This window comes from Lutra lutra, chromosome 12 (genome assembly GCF_902655055.1).
Source record: "Lutra lutra chromosome 12, mLutLut1.2, whole genome shotgun sequence".
NCBI classification, from domain to species: Eukaryota; Metazoa; Chordata; class Mammalia; order Carnivora; family Mustelidae; genus Lutra; species Lutra lutra.
The window spans coordinates 63,605,908-63,619,474 of NC_062289.1; the positions used below are offsets into that span (position 1 = coordinate 63,605,908).

At 57.1% G+C, this 13,567-nt stretch overlaps 3 protein-coding genes across 8 annotated transcripts in view; 1 reads left to right on the top strand and 2 right to left on the bottom strand.

The window, feature by feature from the left end:
• The window catches only part of RANBP1 (RAN binding protein 1), a 7,773-nt gene extending 6,470 nt beyond the window's left edge, over positions 1–1,303 (bottom strand). The window contains exon 1 of one of the 2 annotated variants that reach the window (XM_047697329.1): positions 1,110–1,303. In XM_047697329.1, the coding sequence (XP_047553285.1) occupies positions 1,110–1,124 (15 nt within the window). In that variant the 5' untranslated portion in view covers positions 1,125–1,303. The remainder of the gene's footprint in view (positions 1–1,109) is intronic. The other variant, XM_047697330.1, reaches the window with a different exon arrangement.
• The window catches only part of TRMT2A (tRNA methyltransferase 2 homolog A), a 22,123-nt gene extending 15,921 nt beyond the window's left edge, over positions 1–6,202 (top strand). The window contains exons 2-13 of one of the 4 annotated variants that reach the window (XM_047697319.1): positions 1,611–1,834; positions 2,096–2,658; positions 2,920–3,028; positions 3,217–3,398; positions 3,593–3,707; positions 3,805–3,920; positions 3,999–4,110; positions 4,678–4,800; positions 5,003–5,078; positions 5,319–5,435; positions 5,560–5,656; positions 5,757–6,202. In XM_047697319.1, coding sequence (XP_047553275.1) covers positions 1,811–1,834; positions 2,096–2,658; positions 2,920–3,028; positions 3,217–3,398; positions 3,593–3,707; positions 3,805–3,920; positions 3,999–4,110; positions 4,678–4,800; positions 5,003–5,078; positions 5,319–5,435; positions 5,560–5,656; positions 5,757–5,988 — 1,866 coding nt within the window. In that variant the 5' untranslated portion in view covers positions 1,611–1,810 and the 3' untranslated portion in view covers positions 5,989–6,202. Of the gene's footprint in view, positions 1–1,526; positions 1,835–2,095; positions 2,659–2,919; positions 3,029–3,216; positions 3,399–3,592; positions 3,708–3,804; positions 3,921–3,998; positions 4,111–4,677; positions 4,801–5,002; positions 5,079–5,318; positions 5,436–5,559; positions 5,657–5,756 lie in introns of those variants that run through there. The other 3 variants (XM_047697318.1, XM_047697320.1, XM_047697321.1) reach the window with 3 other exon arrangements.
• A 488-nt stretch (positions 6,203–6,690) lies between these two features.
• The window catches only part of DGCR8 (DGCR8 microprocessor complex subunit), a 37,196-nt gene continuing 30,319 nt past the window's right edge, over positions 6,691–13,567 (bottom strand). For both annotated transcript variants that reach the window (XM_047697316.1, XM_047697315.1), the window contains 5 exons: positions 12,924–13,024; positions 12,488–12,594; positions 11,184–11,311; positions 9,653–9,766; positions 6,691–8,647 (listed from right to left, as the gene is read on the bottom strand). In XM_047697316.1, the coding sequence (XP_047553272.1) occupies positions 8,564–8,647; positions 9,653–9,766; positions 11,184–11,311; positions 12,488–12,594; positions 12,924–13,024 (534 nt within the window). In that variant the 3' untranslated portion in view covers positions 6,691–8,563. The remainder of the gene's footprint in view (positions 8,648–9,652; positions 9,767–11,183; positions 11,312–12,487; positions 12,595–12,923; positions 13,025–13,567) is intronic.

Below are 13,567 nucleotides of genomic sequence, written 5' to 3' on the forward strand. Positions count from 1 at the left end.
TAAAGTTGGGCCCCCTACTGGCCAAAGAGACACTGTCTCACCACTTTCCACCTCTGTTTCCTCACCTGGAAAATGTGAATAATGACAGTGCTAAGTGAAGATTAAAAGACACAATGACGGAGCAAAGCCTAAAGAAGAGTGACACTCTTTAAGCAAATAGCAACCCTTTGAATCTTTACTGGTTGGGGGGAAAAAATCAGTGCTTTGTTACTGAACAGGGCAAAAAAGTTACTACCCAACTGTTAGTATTTACATGGAATTCACAGTCCTGTCAGCAATTTTATCTTACATCAGAAAGTTGATGCCTCGACAGAAATCACACAAACGAGAGCAGTAAGATCCTGATCCAGTTTAGGAAACTACAGAGCACAAAGGATCATAATTTAGGTTAAGTCTTACAAAACACGTGGTTTGGTGATCTGTAGTCCATAAAAAGCTGGGAGACTTTGCTACCAAACTCGAGCCAAAAAAGAACAAATATAAGGCTTCGTTGCCTTCCTTGGTTGAACAGCAACTGCGGCTCCGCCGAGGGCAGCTCAACCCGAGTAGATGCCCGCAGTCAACAAAGCCGCCCCAACCCTGGGTCGGTGAGGCCACGACCCGACCACCTGGCTGGAACGCGAGCTTTCGCGACAGAGGCCTGTCGCGGTTCAAGACGTGAGAACAGAATGAATGAAGTGCTGCGTAGGCGACGGCAGGAAGGGACGCACGGTTTTGGTGGGAAGCCTGCAAGTGGGCCGAGCCGGAGGAAACCGGCCATCGGCCCCTCATCTCAATCGAGCAGCGAAGTACACTAGAGACCAAGAAGCCGGGCGGCGGGCCTCCCCACGCCCCGATAGGGCTCCCGGCCCCACCTGGGACCGCCCCAAGGTCACGCGGCCGCCCCGCAGCCCCCGAACACGCGCGCCCCAGGCATCGCGAGCCCTGGCCCCGAAGGCCCCAGGTCGCGCTCCCCAAAACTCCAACCACGCGCCACTGAGGCCCGCAGGCACCGAGCCCTCAAGCCAGCGGGGGTTGGTGGTGGCGGCGGCGCGGGCCGCCCACGTGGCCGCCAATAGCGGCCTCGGCCTCCAGGCCCCCACCCAGTCCCCGTCCGGGCCCGGCCGCACCTTGGCGGCCGCCATGGGGGCGCGGCGGCGGCGGCGGCTCGGCTGGCTCGGTCGTCGCTGGCTCCGCGGCCTCTCGGCGGCTGGTTGTAGCTCCTTTCCTCCGCGTCTGGCGCCGGCGCCTCCCGCCCTCCCGCTCTTCCCTCCGCCCCGCGACCCGAACCCCGACCCCTGACCCCGGCGGCGGGAAACGCGACGCGATTCAAAACCAGTGCAGCTTTATTGGCTCACACTGCGGACACTCTCATTGTCCAGCCCGCCCCGCGCTTCCCGCCAAAACGCCCGCGGCGCATGCCCGGCCCGCCCGGCAGCCAGAAGAGCGTGCACTCCCGGCGGCCCTAGCGCGCACTTCCGCCCCTCGGCGGCGCGCACCCCTGGAGCTCACCGGGGCAGGGAAATCGAGGCTGGCGCGTGGCGATGACGTCACCGGAAACCAGGATGATAGAGACGCGCGGCCTCGGCTGCACGCGTTGGCTGACGGGAGAGTGGCCAGCAAGGCGAGAGGCCGGCATACCCCATACCCGAGACCCGAAAGTGAGCACCGAGGGTTCGAGTCCCACCCCCGCCCGGGGCGGAGCCGGCGAGGGGCCTCGCGGCATTGCAGCCGCCGCTCTGAGCGCCCGCTTCCTTTGCCGGGCCCAGGACCGGGCAGCGGAGGCGACCCTCGCGGGGGACCCCAGTCTGGGCAGCGGACCGACCGGACGATGAGTGACAAGCTCGACAACGAAGTAAAGTGAAGGGAGATGCTGATGGGAGACGGAGGAGGAGATGGAGGAGAACGGGATGTGGGGGGAGATGGAGATGGAGGCGGGATAGGAAACCGCTGGGAGAAAACGGGACAGGGGGTAAGTTGGGAGAGGGGAAAACCGAACGTGGGTAAGGCTGGGTGTAGATGCACTAGTGGAGGTCGGGGTGTGGGGCAAGGGGCCCTGGCACGTTCAGGTTCTAGGGTCCAGCCCTCAGCCCAGTCCTTGCCTGTCTCCACACAGGGCCCTGTGCCCATGGAGGGCTGCGGCCAAGACAGCAGCAGTGCCCAGGGTAGCTCTGCAGCAGTAGCGCCCCAGGAGGAAGACAAGGAGGAGGAAGGGGGTGCTGAGGCGGCTGCAGAGTCCGTGCCTCAGCCAGGGCTCTACAGCTACATCAGGGACGACCTGTTTACCTCTGAGATCTTCAAGTTGGAGCTGCAGAACGTGCCCCGCCACGCCAGCTTCAGTGATGTGCGACGCTTTCTGGGCCGCTTTGGCCTGCAGCCTCATAAGACCAAACTCTTTGGGCAACCTCCCTGCGCCTTTGTGACATTCCGCAGTGCTGCTGAGCGGGACAAGGCCTTGCGTGTGCTGCATGGTGCCCTCTGGAAGGGCCGCCCACTGAGCGTGCGCCTGGCCAGGCCCAAGGCTGATCCTATGGCCAGAAAGAGGCGGCGTGAGGATGAGGGTGAGCCAGCAGCCACATGTATCGCAGATGTAGTGACACCTCTTTGGACCGTGCCCTATGCTGAACAGCTGGAGCGGAAGCAGCTGGAGTGTGAGCAGGTGCTACAGAAGCTCGCCAAGTGAGTGTGGGTGCAGAGCAGCCCCTTGGCCCCAGAGCTCTGCTCTGTGCTTGTTCAGCCCATCCTGTGCCTTGTACAGACATCCTCAGGGCCTGCACGGTCTCTTGGGTAGTTAGCTGATAAAACCCATGTATAAGCAGTGTGCTTTCCTTGGTTGAGGGTCATGAGGGAGGGGCCAGGTACCTGGGCATTTAGAGAATGGCTGGGGATGGCTGCAGGGGAAGCGGACTAGTCCAACCTTGGCCCCAACTCATCCTGCAGGGAAATTGGGAGCACCAACCGCGCCCTGCTGCCCTGGCTACTCTCACAGAGGCACAAGCACAACAAGGCCTGCTGCCCACTGGAGGGGGTTAGGCCATCACCCCAGCAGGTCAGGTCCGGCTGGTGTGGCCAGAAACTCCTCTCATGTCCTTGAAGGAGCTATTCTCACCTATTTCTGCCATCCCTCTTCTGCTTTGCATTTGCTGTTGGTATTTATGGTGTGATCATTACTTGTTGTCAGCCCCATCCCTTGGATGGCCAGGGTAAGGGCAGACATGTCTCTCTGCCTCCCTGCAGACCGAGTATCGTAATAAGTGTGAGTTTCTGGTCGGCGTTGGGGTGGACGGGGAAGACAACACAGTCGGCTGTCGGCTTGGCAAGTACAAGGGTGGGACGTGTGCTGTGGCCGCCCCCTTTGACACCGTGCACATCCCTGGGGCCACCAAGCAGGTGGTGAAGGCCTTCCAGGAGTTCATCCGGTGAGGGCTTATGGCTGGGCTGTGGGCCCCAAGAAGTTCCAAGGTGGTAACTCTCTCTCTGGGAGCCGAGAGTCTGCCTGGGGGGATTCTGGGATTGTGATCTGGCGGGTGTGGCTGGAAGAGAGAGCAGGAATGCTCACCCAGTCCTGGTTGGCAGATGTTGGGGGACTCAGGGCCATTCATGGCTCCCACAGGTCCACTCCATACTCCGCGTACAACCCAGAGACGTATTCAGGCCACTGGAAGCAGTTGACTGTGCGCACCAGCCGCCGTGGCCAAGCCATGGCCATTGTCTACTTCCACCCCCAGGTCTCAGGCGGGGTGGGGTGACCCTCCTGGGGGAGGATGTCTGGGCCACAGCGAGCTGTGACACAGCCTTACAAGGCCTTTTCTGCTGCTTACCCAGAAACTGGGCCCTGAGGAACTAGCCGGGCTGAAGGCCTCCTTGGCGCAGCACTTCATGGCGGGGCCAGGCAAGGCCACTGGGGTGACCTGCCTCTACTTTGTAGAGGAGGGACAGCGGTGAGGAGCTTGGGTAGGGGTGGGGCGGGTCCCTGCAAGGGCTGGTGACACTGACAGATGTAACCCTACCACCCACAGAAAGACTCCCAGCCAGGAGGGCCTGCCCCTGGAGCATGTGGCTGGAGACCGGTGCATCCATGAGGACCTGCTTGGGTTGACTTTCAGGATCTCTCCTCACGCCTTCTTCCAGGTAGCCCTGAGTTCCTGGGGATCATGAAGATACATGGAGGGGGGCTTGACATGATGTCAGGATGTGATAGGGACAGTGGGCTAGGGCAGTGATAAGGGATTAGCCTGGGGAGAACATCCAGGCCGGAGAGCCACAAGCGTTGTAAGGCAGAAAAATCATTTCCTATTAGATTCTCTGATCACCTTTTGGGAGGGTCATATGTAGAGGTAGGAACAGGAGTTGGGGTGACGCCAGGGCTCTGGTGTGAGCTCTGGCACTCAGAAAAGAGGTGAAGGGTGGGTTTTCACCATCAAGTTACTCTTTAAAGCTGGGAGATCTGGCGGAATTGCTAGGCATGATGGGATTGAGGGTCATTCTGAAGACTGGGCCTCTGGCATTCAGACAGCTAGATGGTGAGGGGCGGGGGGTATCTGGAGACCTGCGAAGAGGGTGAGTGACCCAAGGATGGGGTCATGGAGGCCCCCAGGCAGGAAGAATGCCCAGGGAATCCAAGTGCTTGGGGGTGAGAAGGGTTGTGCAGGAGAGAGGCCAGTGTGGGCAGCAAGACTCTGCCGGCCCATTCTCCAGGTGAACACTCTGGCAGCCGAGGTGCTCTACACAGTCATCCGAGACTGGGCCCAGCTGGACACAGAGAGCACAGTGCTGGACGTATGCTGCGGCACAGGCACCATTGGCCTGGCTTTGGCCCCAGTGAGCTCTCCTTCCCCACTGAGAACACCCTCTCCCCACCCCACCCATGTTGTCACCTGCCTCATGACCACCCCCAGTGACCCGCCCCCCACCCCCCAGCCTAGTCCAGATCCTCTTTCACTCCAACACCTCCTGCCATTTCTCTCCCTAAGGTGGTGGGGATGGGGCAGGGTGCCATGAGTCTGTCTTTTCCTGGCTTCAGAGAGTGAAGAGAGTCGTGGGGATTGAGCTGTGCCAGGAGGCTGTGGAAGATGCCCGGGTGAATGCCCGAGACAACGGTGAGAGCCAGTGGTTGTTAGGGCCTGCGGTGGGGTGAGGGGCAGAGAGTTCAGTAGGCCACCTACTGCGTGGACTGAACAGTGTGCCCACAGTGCCAGAGCTGGATGAGGATAAGCTGGCTCCTTAGCCAGCAGGTCTTCCTGGGACATCTCTGGCCAGGGACTTAAAGACACCGTGCAGACTCTACGGGGAGAGGGTGTTCTGGGTCCCCTGTGACAGGGCTGTGGTTTCATGTCCAGAGTTGAGCAATGTGGAGTTCCACTGTGGGAGAGCTGAGGACCTGGTGCCCACTTTGGTGAGCAGACTGGCCTCCCAGCAGCTCGTTGCCATCCTGGACCCACCCCGTGCTGGCCTGCGTAAGTGGCCTCCATCTGGGAGGTGTCATGGGGAAGCGGCGGGGCGGGGGGGCAGGGTTGTCTGGCTGGCACACCACACAGCACAGCTTCAGGCCTGATGCCCATCCTGTTTGAACCTCCTCAGATTCCAAAGTGATCCTGGCCATCCGAAGAGCTGAGAACCTCAAACGGCTCCTCTATGTCTCTTGCAACCCCCGGGCGGCCATGGGCAACTTTGTGGAGTGAGTGTGAAGTGGGGGGCCTGGGGTGGCCCCAGGACAGGGTGGACCAGGGACCCAGTGGACCCATGTGGCTGACCTTGACATTCCTTTCCTACCACAGCCTCTGCAGGGCTCCATCTAACCGGGTGAAGGGCACCCCCTTCTGGCCTGTCAAGGCTGTGGCTGTGGACCTGTTCCCGCAGACCCCACATTGTGAGATGCTCCTCCTATTTGAGAGGGTGGAGCACCCCAATGGCACAGGGGCCCTGGCACCCCAGGACCCTCCACCCCAGCCCCCACCAGGGCCCCCAGTGGACACCATACAAGAAACCAGGGCTGCTGCCTCTTGCTAGGTCCCTGGAGAACTAGAATCTTGTCCTTTCAGAACAGGGGGTTCCCCAAGTCCTTGCCCCAGGATGCTCAGGCAGCATCTAGAAGGCACAAGACTTGGCTGTCCATCTGTCCCCATGGATCCTAGGCTCCCATAGCCTGTCCCCTACCACTCCTCCCCTTCTTTCTGGGTTAGCTGGGATATAATGCTAGAATAAAGAGTTTCTCAACTACTGATGTTACTGTGATGAAAACTCCTTAGCACACAGCATTCCCTTTTGCCCACCCATTGTAGGTGCCGGGCCAAGGTCAACAGGGCACCCTGAGCAGCCAATCTGAGCCTCCATTCCTGCTAGCACTGTCAGCCCCTCTGCATGGTAGCAAGTCAGAGGAGAGTGTGCTGACAGCATCAGGTTTTATGCTTAATGCCAGAGAAGCAAACATCTCATGGCCCAGAGCCAGCTGTACACATAAGGTAGAACACACTGCAAGGGGCAGCCTGTCTACGCAGGTAGGCCCTGTGGTCTGCCCATTTTCCCTGTGCCTTGTGAGGTGAGGTGCTGTCCCCAGCCTAGCCCCGAAGGGAAACCATGGGAGCTGGGGCTGGGATTGGACGCTGCCCAGCTGCTATAGGAACAGTGTGACCAGGCACAGACTAAAAGGGCTGTTTCTGGCAAGTTGAGGGTCCACAGCCTCAGATGCTAAGAAGAAAGAAACACCAGTCATTCCCTTTTGGGACAGTTTTGCTTTATGCGTTCAGACAATCAAGGCTCACCCTTACAGCCATAGTTTAGCTGCCACCTAGAAGTACATGACGGCCAGTGGCCAAGTGGAGGTGGCATAAAGCACAGGCTCCCCCTGCCCTCCGCCCCCACAGCATGGCTGTGTGCACACAACAAACACTCACACCCACACGGCGTGGGGGGGAATACAAGAGGAAGGACAGGGGGAGGCTGCAGCAAGGCTCACTGCCTCTAACACGTGTGCACAAAGCTTTGGTTCACAATGGCGCATCTGGCTGTTCTGAGGGCAAACAGTCATATAGTCAAATGAGGATTCACAGCTGCAGACAGGAAGCAAGACAGAAGCAAGTGTCTAATTACAGCAACTTGATTTGAAGGTTTTGTTTTATAAAGGTCAACAGAGAAGCCAACCTCCGTCACATAGGTGGTAAGGAAGGGATACACTGGGTGGCACGCAAGACCGACATTCTGTATTCCTGAAAACAAATGCCATCAACACCAACCACGGGGGACAGGATGGAGAATAGGCACGCCCGTGGAGAATGCAGCCCAGCAGTGGGCCCCTACAGCCAACAGTGCACCCCTGAACAGGCCCTAGGAACAGGGAGTGTATGGCCACCACTACCTTGCACATGGGGACAACCCAGAGCCCAAAGCACACCCACATCCCCTGGGGCTCAGGGTAGGGACACACCTACCCGTTGCACCTGTCTGCAGGAGCCACCTGGAGAGCCACTGACTGCTGATCAAAGGAACAGGTGGCCGTGAGGCCTGGCTGCACAGGGCAGGTGCCCTTAAAATCCAGTGCAGCCACCGTCACAGGCAAGACTGCCGCCCTCCACATGCTTGTGCAAGCTCTAGGCAGGAGCGCCACTTTGTGAGCACAGATGGTCTATATGAACGGTCCTGGTTTCCTCTTCTAAAATCGTGCTAAAATGCTTAACTTGTTTATATCTGCTACGTGATTCCAAATCTATCTTCTACTCTCGCTGTAAAAGTTTCTTCCCAAATGCTAAAATATCATAAAAGCTTTAAAAATTGATGGGTGGACAGATGGACTTGACTGTGCAAAAATCTTCAGTAAAAAGTTGCCAGAGGCCAGTGAAGAGGGCCTCGGGGTCTAAGAAGGCGTGTTTTTAGGACATAAGACTTACTCAGAAGAAATGAACCACACGCCAGTGCAGGGTAACAAGCCAGGCAGAGACCAGCAGACTGCATACTCCCACTGGCAACAGGTTTCAGGAGTGGAAAAGAATCACCTTGAGGGCTTGCCTGCAATCTCTGAAAAATAGATGATTCTAAAATTGTGTTTATTTTAAGCCAAAAAGGTCTGAAATACTCCTTCCTATTATAACCTTTTCAGAGTAAGAGGGAAAACACAAGAGGCAGGAAAGGGGCGGGGGTGCCAGCACACACCTTCTGACCAGACCCCTGCAGTGGCCTGCGAGAATCCGAGGAACAGAGTGCCACAGGACTCGGCCACCACTTCCTCAGTCTGTCACTTCTTGTCTGTGCACGTACTGACACTCATGAAAACCTTCATCAAACCAGTCTGCAGCAAGTCCCCAGAGGCAGAGGTCATTCACAGCTGTTGCCAAGCTCTTGGCTCTCACCCGGGTGGGTAAGCGGAGTCCATCTTTGAACACATCCACTCAGACCTGTGGGCGGCCCCCAAGGAAGAACTGCGTGGCCCAGCAGTCCCTGTGCACCAGAGCCCCACCCCTCTGGCCCCGGCCTCAGATGCCTGGCCGCAGGGGAGGAACTCAAATCAGAGGGCCAAGGCTGCAGAGTGAGTGGCGGGTGGTCTCCCTGGCAGCAGAGCTGGCAGTCCCCGCGCCTGACCCTGCTGCCTCCCTCACACGTCTACAGTGCACAGGGGCTCGCCACCAGGCTGGGCAGACGCCACAATAGACATCTTGGGCTTCTTCCGAGTCTCCTCCTGGAAGAACAACAAAGGTCAGGGATGCCAATGATGTGGGAACATGTCGCCGAGCCCAAGCTCAAGCAAGAGGTGCCCAAGGTAGGGAGCAATGTGGGGGGTAAGGACAGGGACGGTGAGCTCAGCACATTAGTGCCGTAGCCTCTAGCAGGAGGGCACCATTGCTCTGCCATACCAGGTGGAGGGAGGGGAGGCCTGAGAAGTGGGCCAGATGGGAGGCTGGCAGGGTCTCCCTGGATGCCGTCTCGTGGCACTACGTGCTGGTACTTCCCTGGGCCTCAGAATACACCCAGAAGTGAAGGGCCAAGGAAGTTATAGCCACCAGGGACAAGCCACATGGGTGGGTCTCTCTCCCTACTCCAACTTGAGGACAGGGGTGAGGCATCTCTTGCACCAGAAAGGCGAAACAGCAGATACCCCTTTCTCAGGGTTTTATATGGGCCCAGGCAAATACCACAGCTAAAAAAGGTCCTAGTCTAGAAGCCTGTCGAGCGGGTGGCTTGAGGAAGTTGACCAGCACCAAGCCTTGCCCAGGTCCACTTGCTCTGTGAACCATGCTCCTCTCTTCCAGAAATGCCAAGGGCCTGAGGTATAGGTCCGTGATGGCAGTCTGTCACCCACTGGACCCTGAGTAAGGGAGGCCTGGCAGGTGCACTGTCCCTGCCTTCAAACAGCTGGTACTAAGTAGAAACACCCAGAAGCCAAGCCCTTCACAGCTGCAGGCTAGGGCTGAGAACTCTATGATATAACTAAAAAATGATGTGATTTGATGCAAGTGCCATGAATGCTGAAACAAAGAAAAGCAAAGGTACTCTGGAAGTGCTGCGGGCTCACTGGGAAGAGGGAGTACTACACTGGCATCAGGAGCCAGGGACAGGTTCCTGCAGGCTGACGTCACCCCCACAGCAGCCCACGTGACCCTGTTTTGGCCCTCCCCTCCTGAGTGCAAGGGGATGAGGGAGTCGAGGGGCCATGGCCGGGGTGTTGGCAGGGCCTCCTGCTCACCCTCTCCTCGGCCAGCCTCTTCATCTCCTCCTGCAGCTTGCTGAGGATGTGCAGGTTTGGCTTGTTCTTCTTGGCGTACTGCTGCAGCTCAATCACGCTCTTGTCCGAGGTCTCCTGGGGGAGCACCGCGCCTTGCTCTCAGGAGGGCCCTAGGCAGGCCTCAGCGACACATTGTGGCCAGCGGCCAGAGCTGCATGACCCCACCCTGGCTGCCCCACCCTCAACTGGCAGACTGACAAAGCCGCAGAGAACGAGACCAGTCCACGGCTGCCCCAGCTCACTTTCTGGCCATGCCACCCCCACTTCCACCTCACCCTCAGCAGGAAGAAGCTATGGCCTCTTCCCTTCATAAGGCAAAAGCACCCTAGCACACAGCTGCCTCCAACTCCTGCCGTCGGCATGGAGCACTCGACCTGCCCTGACCCTCATAACGTAGAGGCCAGAGCACAGCCTCAGCCAGCAGCAATGGCGCGCTGCCAGATGGGACACACCCTGGCACTGGGAGCCCACCAGCCCCAGACACGGGGCTCTCTGCATGCCCTATGACTTTCACCACAGGACCAAGCTGTCCTGAGGCCCTTCCTGGGTGAAGTGGCCATCTCTGAGAACGCCTGCTGCGCCTAGGAGTGTCAGACTCCACCTGTCCTCCGAAAGATGTCAGCTGGGGCTGTGCCCCGACCGGACCCTCGCCCTCCAAGCTTGGAAGGGTTTCCACTCATGGGCCAAAGCAGGCTGTCTCCCTCTCAATCTTAGTCCAACCAAGATGCTGCACAAAAGGAAGGGACATAAAGGCACAAGTCAGCTTCATCTGCACTACATCTGAATTTTCTCAGCAACTCCTATCTTGAGGTTCCTCAAAGCACTCTAGGTGCCCAGTGTCACCTCCTTCACTCCATCTTGTCAAGTCCAAAATGAGGGCCTCTTCAGGGATACCACAATGACCACCTCTCCTCTTACTGGGGTGCCAATAACCCGAACTATTTCTGGAAACATTAGGGGAAAACTTAAAAACCACAAACATCTCCCCATATTTCCTTCCACCTCACAAAGCACACAAATCTAAGGGAATTGATTTAAATCTCAGCAACACAGCAAAACAGCCTAAACTAACCAGATGACACATTCACGCTGTTGAGTTAAAGATAAACCGATATTTATAGCCAGGAAAAGCTGTCCTGCATCTCTTACTCTCTCAAGCTCCTAGAGGTCCTCAAATTAATCCAAAGGCTTCCAGCCCTGTGCAGCAGAACAGACAAGACAACAGGGCTTAGCTGAGAAGCTTCCTCTCCACTTGGGCTGGCAGCACCCACCACCTGCACCTCCTGCTAGGCAGCCCTTCCCATATAGCCAGTGCCAGACCCAGGCTTCTCAGGGAGGGAGGCACAGCAGAAATGACCTCCCATCCCCCAAGGTCACAGACATGCCCAATAGAGGGCCCAAGAGACAGCACTGAACAAGAGCAGAGCTGCCCAACTTTGCCCCTGGGACAGCGGGACCCCAAACACGTGCTCCACGGTGGGGGCCCAATTACCTGTTTGACCATCTTGCTGCTTTCGCGGCCATACATGCGAAGTAAAGACCCCCAGTTCTTGACATGTGGGTGCAGCAGCTGAAGGATTTTCTGAGAGGCCAATTGTTTCCCAACTCTCTTGTTCTTACCTGCGAGGAAGACAAAATGTGGAGAGGGAATCCCTAACACCCAGCTGTCAACATGGCCACCTCTCCTAAACAGGAGCACGCCTGCTGTGCCCCCAGCCCACCTGAGGGTATGTTCTAGAAGATGAGGTACAGGTGTGTTCTAGCCCTGCACTGGGCACCAGGTCTCACAAAGCTGAGGCCAGGAACCATCCCACCCCACTTTGCAGAAGAGCCCCCTTAGGGGCTTCATGAACTCAGCACAGGCATAACTGATGAGGCCACCCTCCCACCACCCCCACACTTCCAGAGCAACAGACAAGCAACAATGGGTGTTGGCAGGCAGAGGGGAGGGGAGACTCCATCAGAAAGCCCAGAGAAGTTTCCAGAGGGTGCATGCACTTTGGAAGGGTTTCTATGCAGAGGGAAGGCAGGGCCAAGGAGCAGAGTGGTCTGGAGAACAGTGAGTGCCAGAAGCCATCTATGGCCAGGCAGAGCAAGGCTGGCCACACTTCCCAGACAGGTGGGTCAGTGGTGCCAGCATTCCTCCTCTGCCCCAGCATTCCTCCTCTGCCCCGCCTGCCTGCTCCGGAAGGTAGTTCCATGAGGACAGGTGTCTGCTGGATCACGGGGACAGCTGGGTCTGTAAGTGATTCTGCAATTTTCCCAGGGACAACTGGTATGTTATCTTCCAATCTAACCAGCACTGGTTTTGTGTTTATGATAGTCATACACAGTTTCCTTTTAAAATAATGTTTTAAAAAAGTGGTTACTCCAAAAACCAAATTCGGTAAGGAGTGCAGGTGATGCACACAGACACCAGAACACAGGGATAGAGTACGGCAAGCCAGGGGCTCTGTGGCCATTCAGGAAACCCCTCCTCCTGCCACAGGGACCACACGGTCTAACCCAAACGACCAGCCCAATCCCAGGAACCAGGAGGACAGGGATGGTGTGGGCAGGACTCCCACAGCCCTGCCTTAGGGTGGCTGGCTTTCAGAGGCTGAGAGGAGAGGCCAGTGGACACAGCACAGGTGGTCAGCACCCAAGGCAGGAGCTCAGGAAAGATGCCAGAGCAGTGGCCAGAGACCCAGCCACAGAGGCTCAGGGCTGCCAGAGAGGCCACAGGGCAGGGTGTGCCCTCCCCAGCAATCACAGGAAACTGTGACAGGGCAGCGCGAAGCAGGGGGCAAGGCTTACACCAGCCGCGCACTGTGTGCTTGCCACACGCCATGACATATTCGCTCTTCTGGTTTTTACCAGGAACCACTTCAAACTTGATGGATGTGTCACCCATTCCATGGTTTCTTTAAGAAAAAACAGAGACAACAGGTGACATCAGTGGCGAAGGGAGGAAAGAACTTCAGGAAAGCCCTTGAAAGGCTCTTTGATGAAGACCATGCCAGCCCTTTCCCCAAACCACTTCTCAGCGGAGGAGGACAGTCTTCATGCCAGATCTGATCTCATGGACTCTGATTGACCGCCAGGCACAAGGGGCCTCTGTGCACGCGCTGAACAACTGTCAGCCCAGTCTTTCACAGCACCTCTTAAGCCAGGATAAATGGCTAATAAAGACACTGGGCACTAAAAGAGAAGCCCCCATGACCCCTCTCAGGAGGGGAAGCACCCGCCCTACCTTTTAAGGCACTCGTGGAGGATCTGATAGGGAGACAACAGTCCGGCCTTGCTGGTCAGCTCGTAGACCCGTGAGTCCTCAATACTGATGTGGTTAAAATACTACAAAACAAGGAAGCCACTCCTAAGTGCTGGACCAAGCCTGCCGGACGCGCAGGGCTGCTCCCCATGCTGTCTGCTTTCCCCAGAAGTTCCCTGTCCTCTTTACTGCCTCAAGGAGCAGGTCATAGCCCCACCTCATTGCCCCCTGGGACAGGACAAGCAGTGCTGTACTAGGTTGGGGAGAACATGCTGCAACAGAGCCTGGTGCTGCCTGGGAGCCTTTTCTGAATTTAAGTGCGATCAGACACTTAGAAATCTAAAGACAGACAACCTTAGGAGAAAAATGTGGAGATCTTCGTGAGATTATAGAAGAGAGACACTAAGTCAGACAAAAGCAGTGTATTCTAAAAAAGGGCAAGCCAAAAAAAAAAAAGGGCAAGCCTCCTGAAAGCTACAAAAGGCCTGGCTGGCTCCCGTTTCAAAAAAAGTCACCCATCCTGGCTCTGAAACCAATCACTAGTGATACACCACCTAACCCATATGTTAGGAGAAAAAAGGGAGGTTCTGCACAACAGAGGCAGGCGGCAGCCAGGAAGTGGCTGT